We start from the raw sequence: 8,744 nt of genomic DNA on the forward strand, positions 1-8,744 counted from the left end.
TGGCGGGGGCGGGGGGCCTGGCGGGGGCGGCGGTCCAACTGGGGGACTGCGGCCGCTGCAGCGTCGTCAGAGCGTGTCTCGCCTGCTGCTCCCAGCTTTCCTCCGGGAGCCCCCCGCCGAGCCGGGGCTGGAGCCGCCCCCTGAAGAGGAAGGGGGAGAGCCGGCGGGGGTCGCGGAGGAGCTCGGCAGCGGGGGGCCCTGTTGGCTACAGCTCGAGGAGGTGCCGGGGCCCGGGCCGCTCGGGGGAGGGGGGCCCCTGCGCTCCCCTTCCTCGTACTCCTCTGACGAGCTGTCCCCGGGCGAGCCCCTGACTTCCCCGCCCTGGGCCCCCCTGGGCGCCCCCGAGCGGCCGGAGCATCTTCTGAACCGGGTGCTGGAGCGGCTTGCCGGAGGGGCCACCAGGGACAGCGCCGCCTCAGGTAAGGCTCATCCATCCCGGAGGAGGGGGTTGCTACCGGTTCCTCTTCCTTGCCCTTGGACAGTGCGGGGAGGGGGGGCGCTTGGCCGGGAGCCTCGGTGTGGGGTTGAGCGGTCACTGAAGTGGGGGCAGCGGCCTAGGAGAGGAACAGACCCTTATGCAGGAGGGAAGCGGCAGTGCCACCTTCCTCCCTGTAGCAGCCTCACCCACCAGCTGGAGAAGCTGAACCTCTTTCTCTCCTTAAGCCACACTTCCTTTCTCCTGGACATTTTACCCACAGATTCTCGTGGGTCCCTGGTGTTGCCTACCTCCTTCTGTGGCCCCAAATTAAGGCCTGACACACTAAGATGGAAGCTGCCCTGAGCAGACCGTGCTCCTCCCCCACACCCCCACCCCAAGAGGTGCTTGCCAAGACCTGAAAGACCTTCGAGGAGTCCCCGATTCTGTCCAGAAGCCCCAGAGCACAGGGCTGGCCCACTCAGTGGGGCAGTGCCAGACAGGCTCAGGGCCCAAGCTGCCTTTTGGGCTTGGGCAAAGGCATGCTCTGTCCTTAGCAGCTTGGGGGGAAGGAGGTGTTCTAGTTGGGGGAGAGGTGGCTGGGCAGGCAGACATCAGGACCCTGCAGCATCCTGGGGGGATTCTGAGCCCCTCCAACTCCCACCCTTCCTAAGGCAGGCCCCAGCACAGGGCCTCTTTAAAAAAATAATAACCACACCCTGAGAAGCTTATTCCCTAAATGATGATGCTGTTTCACCACTCCCCACCAGCACCCCTACTAAGGGGGCTTTGAGGAAACTGAGGCCCCAAACTGCTGGTTAGTGGTGGAGGTAGAGGACTGGCGGGTCTTTAGGTCTGCCTCTCAGCATTTCAAGAAGCCCGGCAGGGTCTGAGGATGGGAGCCCTGGTCGAGGGCCTAAAGATGGGGGTTTCACACTTTGTTCTTAGACCTCTGCAGGGAGCCTGGACCTAGGTGTGTGGAATAGGACACCGCTCCCCTAGATTTTTCTCAAGACCTGGGTCCTCTCCTTAGCTCAGCAGTCATTGCCCTGGGGAGCTGACACCTTTTGGATTTAATTAGAAAAATATCAGACACACACAGCTCTCCTAACCATAACTTCCCGCCTACACTACACACCCTGTGTCTCTATGACACATTCCCTGGGGAGGCTGTGCATTGGACCAGAGCCTGGCTTGGAAGAGACAGACGCCAAACTGTAGCCCCCATAGCAGCATCTCCCCCACTCTGCCCCATGTTCCTCTTCCTTTGCTCTGGCTTCGTTCTCCCATGAGATAGATAGGAAGGACGGTGGGCATCCCTATTCCTTGTCGACATCTTTGGAGCCAGGCGTCACTGCGGGGGCTCTCAGACTCACTTTAAGAACATAACAGGGTAGCGAGGAAAAGGGAGAATCTGTCTTTCCCCTTCCACAGGGATGTGGTGCCACACACTCCGCCTGGTCTCTCATGGGGAAGGACTCCTGAAGTGATTGTCACCCTATTTCCTGGGCTGGCAAGCTAGATGCCCAGAGTAACTGGTTTGGGGAACCTCAAACCAGTCCCAGGGTAAATGAGAATCACCTTAACCTTCCACTCTGATATTCTCCAATATAACCAATGTTCTCAAGCCATCCTGTCTTCCTCCCAGGGTGTGTGGGAGGGGGACTTACAGAAGTTATCCTCAAACCAGTCAAAGGCTCGCAAACATCTAAGCAGCCCTATCTAACCACTGTGCTCTACCCTGGCACGCTGCTTGCCTTGGGCATATTGAGAAAAGAACAAACACTCAGGAGCCTGGGTTTCTACTCCAGCTCCACGCAAGTCCCTCCCAGCTCTGGGCCTCAGTTTCTCAATTGTGAAATCCAACAGTTGAGGATCTGGTGTTGGTTCTCCTCCTTGACCTTCAGAGGCCAGGGGATGGTGCGCCAAGGGACGTCAGAAGCCTTGGTTTTGTCCTGGGGCAGTGCCTGGGGACCTGGCCCTAACCTGTCCTGGTGAGGACACCTGGCTCCCTCCCTGCTCCCTGCCTGTCTCTGTGTGCCAGGCTGCCCTGCCCCACCCCAGGGCTGGCTGCAAGTCAGGGCGACCTTGTACCTGGCTGACTGGATGAGCCAGGCCCAGATGGGGGAGTGGAGGGGAAAAGGGTGGTGAGAGCCACTCCCCTCCACCCTTCCATCATTAACCCTTCCATCTCTGGGCATCCAGAGGACACAGGGCTTCTATTTAAAGGCTTTTGGGATCAAAGAGGTGGCAGTCACTCCCTCTCCTTTTTAATGCCGCTGGTTCTCACCTGCCCAGTTGGAACTCAGAGCTGTTAGGTAGGGAGGGGAGGAGGGATACAGAGACATAGACATACACACACACACACACACACACACACACACACACACCACTGACCCTAACCTCTGCGTTTGGAAGTTCTTTTCTAGAGACACTTCTGTGGTCGACCTCTTTTTTGGGACAGATCTCAAGCTTGCTGTATTATCTGACCAGCTTCCCACATGAGTTGAAGAGTAGTAGGCGTGGCCATCAAAGGGCATCCCCTCCTTCCCTCCAGCTGCCTTGGCAGCTGCCAACCCCACCCCCGCAGCGGCTGCCCAGAGCCTTCACACGTGTGTGTGTGTGTGTGTGTGTGTGTGTATGTGTGTGTGTGCATGCGCTTGTGCAGAGCATGACGGGGCAGGTGGCTGGGGCTCCAGCCTGGCTAAGGAGAACTCACTCTAGGAGGCAAAGAGAAGGGGGGGTAATGAGTGTCCAGTCAGGTCCTGGAAGTGCCCGCCTGACATCAGTGGCGCCAATTGATCTCTACAGATATCCTGCTGGATGACATCGTCCTCACCCATTCTCTCTTCCTCCCCACGGAGAAATTTCTGCAGGAGCTACAGGAGTAATATCCTTTTATGGAGCTTGCTATAGGGGAGGTCAGGAGGAAGCCACGCCCCCTACCCCACATATGATACCAGGCCCTCAACGCAACCCAGCACTCCTGGGTTTCAATTCCAGGGGTTTGACTCACCAGCTCTGTGACCTTGGGCAGACCCCCTAACCTCCTGGGGCCTCAGTTTCCTCTTCTGTATAAAGGGGGGTTTTCCTCTTCTGTATAAAGGGGGTAAATAGCACCTGCCCTTTCCACCTAGGGGCTGTTGTGGAGATCCTTCTGATAGTAGATGTGGGAGTGCTTTGGAGACGGCAGGTCCCTGTGCAAATGCAAGGTGTTATTATTCTATTAAGAGAGCCTCTGTCCCCACTGAATTGTTGCTCTAAACATCTGGTTGCCCCGTGGGTCATTATAGGGTCCAATGTAAACATCAGGTCACAGTTGTGCTTCAGTGGGGCCTGCTAGAAACAGGCCACTGGCCGGGCTTCGTAGGGTCTCATGTAACCATAGGGCCTCTCACTGAGTTATTTTAGGATCTAATTGTAAATGTCAGGCCACTGAGCAGAATACCATAGGCTCTCTTAGAAACACCAGGCCATACACGGAGGCATGGTCAGGTCTGTGGTAAGCATCATTGGCCTTTATCAACTCCAGGTTATGCGCTGGTCAGAGGTTGGGTGGGTCCAGGCACAGTATCTTCAAGTGAAATTCAAACAGGCAGGATGTGGTCAGATGGATGTGGTCAAGTGGGTGCCATCCCTACCTACTCTGAGCAAAAGCCCAGGCTGGGGCATGAAGGGGTCTTGGCTCCAGGGACCCCTGGACCTCCCTTCTCCCTGGCCCCAGACCTAGAGAATATTTGGGAGGGTTTAGCCACCCGCTGCTTCTCATCTCCCTTCCTAGTTTCCTCGGGTCTGCCTGCCCAGGGCTTTTTCTTAACTAAGGGGTCAGTTTTGTTTGGGCAGGAGGCATGGAGGGCCCTGAAGGGCTGGGCCGGAAGCAGGCCTGTCTAGCCATGCTCCTTCACTTCTTGGACACCTACCAGGGGCTGCTACAGGAGGAAGAGGGGGCCGGCCGCATCATCAAGGTGGGCCTGGGAAGAGAAGGCGGGTGAGCAGGCTATTAGCTCTGGAAGGGGGCTCCTTGGAAGGGGCCATACTCCTCAAGCTGGGTACCTGGAAGGAGAAGATGCCAGTGGACCTCAGTTTATATGGTTCCTTTACGCTCAAAGACATGGAGACCCTGCCCCAGCCCTTGCCGATAGCGAAGCTTGGGATGAGACCCCTGCCTTTATCTTCTCTCTCCTCTGCTCCCCAGGATCTGTACCTGCTGATTATGAAGGATGAGTCCCTTTACCAGGACCTCCGAGAGGACACACTGAGGCTGCACCAGCTTGTGGAAACAGTGGAGCTAAAGTGAGGGGAATGGATTGGGGGAGGGGATAGGACAGACGTCCGCCATGTTCCTCTGTCACAGGGACTGCCTCTGGCCTTTTGACTCCAATGTGGCTTTATTTCAGCCCCTTTCTCTCACTAGAGGGTAGCACAAAGCACGGCCTGCAGTCACTTTCTTGCCCATTCTCCCATCCATCTCTTCGTCAATCCAATGGTGTACTGGTACATATTTAACAACCAGCGTTTCAGGGAAAAAAAAAAAAAAGCCCCTATTTGTAGCTTTTGCTGATCCCCATGGTGTAAATTCTCTCACTGGCTGATTTCCAGCTACCGACATGACGTCACTGAATGTGAAGTTGGGAAGAAATGTGCAGTAGCAGGCCATTACGTAGTATTTTCTCCACACAAATACAAGAGAGGTAAATAACATGGAGAGCATTGACAATAGCAAAATAGAGTAAAACAGGATACTACCTTTTGTGGTAATAATGTCACTACAAGTTTATAAAACTTTTTTTTTTTTTTATTAATGGCTGTTTAAAAACTCATTGGCAGAATCTCCCCAGATTTCACCGTCTTGCTCTCATGAGCCACTGCGAGACAGCTTCAGGACTCCAGTGCATCCATCCATCTGTCCATCCCTCTGACCATTTCAGTTTCTCTTCATTCCATTTCCACCACCACAACCCTCATTCAGGCCTCATTAGCTCTCACCTGGATTACTGCCACAGCCTCCTGCCCGGGAAGTCAACTCAGGGTCTTGAGTCCTCTCCCTTCTTATGCTGACACCAGAGAGATCTTTCCAGTTTGACGACATCATGCTCCTCTTTCAAAAACATCCAGGGCTCCCTATTGCCCACAAGTCAAAATTGTAACACCCTTGCCCAGCATTCAACGCCCCTGTCTTTCTGCTGATGCTTCCCGCCTCATCTCCCACAACCCCCACCCCCCACAACACTCCCTATACACCCCACCATTCTCTGAACTTCTGGGCATTCCCAATCCCAATTTCCTGCCATCATTTCTATGGTCCACCCCAGAAGGACCACCCTGTATCCGCTTCTTTCTGTTGTCCTTCAAGGCCCGGGTCAAATACCATCTTCCCACTGAAAGTTCCCCCTCCCTCATGCCAGCAGGACTCTCCTTGTACCTTTGTGATATCACCTAACACTCCTGTCTCGTGTTAGAAGTAGCTGTATACACGTCTGTCTCCCTCCCAGGCTGTGAAGTCCTTGTCGGCAAAATTCAGGAAACAGCAGATGACCTACACCTACCATGTGCCAAGTAGTGTGCTAGGCCTGGAGGGTGAAAAAAAAAAAAATCCAGGAAGGACTAAGCCCAGCCCTCAAAAGCTCTCAGTCTTGCAGAAGAGATAAGATACGCACATAAACAAATATTAGCCCAGGGTCCTACGGCAGCTGATGCCAAAAAGTGACCTTTCCTGGTGGGTGGGGTGGATCAGAGAATTGGTGGAAGAGGTGGCATATGATCTGGGTCGCTCGGACAGTTGTCCCATGCTGGTCGTTGTCTCCCTTCTGACCTCCTTCACCGCTTTCTGAACCTGGTGCTGGTGGATCCTTGACTCTGTTCTGATAAGCCCTTGCTTGATGTTGCCTGCCTGGCACTCCGTACGCGTGACAGGACCTCCTGACGCCCAGCTGTGTCCATGCCAGGATCCCAGAGGAAAGCCAGCCGCCCAGCAAGCAAGTGAAGCCACTCTTCCGCCACTTCCGCAGGATCGACTCCTGTCTGCAGACCCGAGTGGCCTTCCGGGGCTCTGATGAGAGTGAGTGTGGGCAGCAAGATGGGCAGAGCTTCCGGAGCGGCTCAGAGGGCCCTTTGGGGCCTCTGGGTTCGGGGCAACGTCAGTGGAGTCTCCTGGTGTGGTGGAACCTGTCCTTTTGACAGCCTCTGTTTAAGGCGAGGGGTGAGATGGGCGGGGAAACAGACGCGCGCTGCAGGGGCCTGGGCCGGTGGGGCCGTTCCACCTGCTAATGGAAAGCCACCGTCCTGTCTCTGGCCAGTCTTCTGCCGGGTCTACATGCCTGACCACTCTTACGTGACCATCCGCAGCCGCCTCTCGGCGTCTGTGCAGGACATCCTGGGCTCTGTGACAGAGAAGCTGCAATACTCGGAGGAGCCTGCGGGACGTGAAGACTCCCTCATCCTGGTAGCGGTGGCTTCCTCGGGAGGTGAGGCTGGGGAAGAGCTGGGCAGGGTGGTCGTGGGGGCAGGAGAGGAGAAACTCGCAAGCCCAGTGCTCCAGGGCAGGGGTACAGATGAATTGTAGGCCCCAGCTACCCAAAGTGCGGTCCTGGGACCAGCCACATGAGCATCGGCGACCTGGGAGCTTATTAAAACTGCAGTACCTCCCACCCTACTCCACACTTGCCGATTCAGAAAGAGCATTTTAACAAGATTCCCAGGCAATGCCCATGCGTATTAAAGTTTGGAAAGCACTGGTCCAAGAACTTGGATTTGGATCCAGGTGCTTGTCTCTTCCTCACCTTGGGATCTGACTCCTTAACCTCCCAGAGCATCTGAGGATGCTACGTTTTTGAGGCTAAAAACACACAGTGGGCCTCCAACTCCCGTGGGAAGGCAGAAAGCCTGCCCCGTAGCCAGAGCCTTATCTTCCTCTGAGGCAAGGAGAAAAAGTTCCAGTGTCACCGGGATGACAGAATGAGAGGAGAGGTGGGGAAGAATGTTGGGGGTAAAAAGGAGATTATGAATGTAAGAGAAATCATTAGCTGAAAATTTTCAGATAAATATGGTATAAACTGGTGATAACATAACACGAGTCCCATTAGTCTAGAATGTGTCTGTGCAGGGTTAGGAGTTTCCAGATGGGATGGCCACAGTGGCTGGGGTGTGTGAGGGTGCAGGTGGTCGGGGCTGAGGCAGAGCAGCTCATTCTCCTTCAGAGAAGGTCCTTCTCCAGCCGACGGAAGACTGTGTGTTCACCACACTGGGCATCAACAGCCACCTGTTTGCCTGCACGCGGGACAGCTATGAGGCCCTGGTAAGAACTCCGGCACAAGGCCTCGGCTGCAAGCCAGGGCCCAGAGGGGATGTGGGCAGAAACTCACAAGTCCAGAGTTGAGTCCAGCCCCTGTGCCCCTGCGTGCCACCAGATGCCCCTCCCCGAGGAGATCCAGGTGTCCCCTGGAGACACAGAGATCCACCGCGTGGAGCCTGAGGACGTGGCCAACCACCTTACCGCCTTCCACTGGGAGCTGTTCCGATGCGTGCACGAGGTGGGCACTGTAGCTGGTGCTGGGCTGGGGGGCCTGGGGGGGAGAAATGTGCCAACGTGGGGGGCCTGGAGACGGGCAACGTGTGCAGCCGAACTTGGGCTTAGAAGGCTGGCTGGCAGGGGGCCCTTGGGCAATTCACCCCGACTCACCCCACACCCTCTGAGCCTTACGTCCTCCATCCAGAAAAAAAAAAAAAAAACAGCAAAGAGAGAGACCCCCTTAGTAAGGTGGGTCTTACATAGAACCTGATCCATGGTTACTATTTTTAAACTACTCCCTATTAAAGAAAGAAAACAAGGCAGTCACAGGCATGTCTATCAGATGGTTCGAGGGCCTGGCGCCTAGTCAGTGCTCGGTAGATAGCACAGTATTATTAATGTGACTCCCCCCATCTTTGTTGCAACCCGTCTCGTCCCCGGTTTTTTCCTCTTGCCCCTCCCCCGTTCCGGCCCCGCCCTCCGGCCTTTACCTCCGCGGGCGCACCCGGCGCCGGCTCACCGCCATGCCCCACGCGCCGCGGCCGCCACGCCACGCCACGCGGGTGCAGCTGGAATTCGTGGACTACGTGTTCCACGGGGAGCGCGGCCGCCGGGAGACGGCCAACCTGGAGCTGTTGCTGCAGCGCTGCAGCGAGGTCACGCACTGGGTGGCCACCGAGGTGCTGCTCTGCGAGGCCCCGGGCAAGCGCGCGCAGCTGCTCAAGAAGTTCCTCAAGATCGCGGCCATGTGAGTGCGGCCGCGCGGCGGGGGCGGGGAAAAAAAAAAAAAAAAAAAAAAAAAAAAAAAAAAAAAAAAAAAAA

At 55.8% G+C, this 8,744-nt stretch overlaps 1 protein-coding gene across 1 annotated transcript in view; it reads left to right on the top strand.

Annotated features, from left to right (window-relative positions):
* Nucleotides 1-4: 4 nt before the first annotated feature.
* RAPGEFL1 (Rap guanine nucleotide exchange factor like 1) overlaps nt 5-8,744 on the top strand; it is a gene marked incomplete at its 5' end in the record, with an annotated part of 12,770 nt that continues 4,030 nt past the window's right edge. The window contains 9 exon segments of the mRNA XM_034640679.1: nt 5-419; nt 3,227-3,305; nt 4,245-4,380; nt 4,611-4,708; nt 6,361-6,473; nt 6,712-6,879; nt 7,612-7,709; nt 7,822-7,944; nt 8,492-8,670. Coding sequence (XP_034496570.1) covers nt 5-419; nt 3,227-3,305; nt 4,245-4,380; nt 4,611-4,708; nt 6,361-6,473; nt 6,712-6,879; nt 7,612-7,709; nt 7,822-7,944; nt 8,492-8,670 — 1,409 coding nt within the window.

This window comes from Ailuropoda melanoleuca, chromosome 13 (genome assembly GCF_002007445.2).
Source record: "Ailuropoda melanoleuca isolate Jingjing chromosome 13, ASM200744v2, whole genome shotgun sequence".
In the NCBI taxonomy this organism is placed as follows: Eukaryota; Metazoa; Chordata; class Mammalia; order Carnivora; family Ursidae; genus Ailuropoda; species Ailuropoda melanoleuca.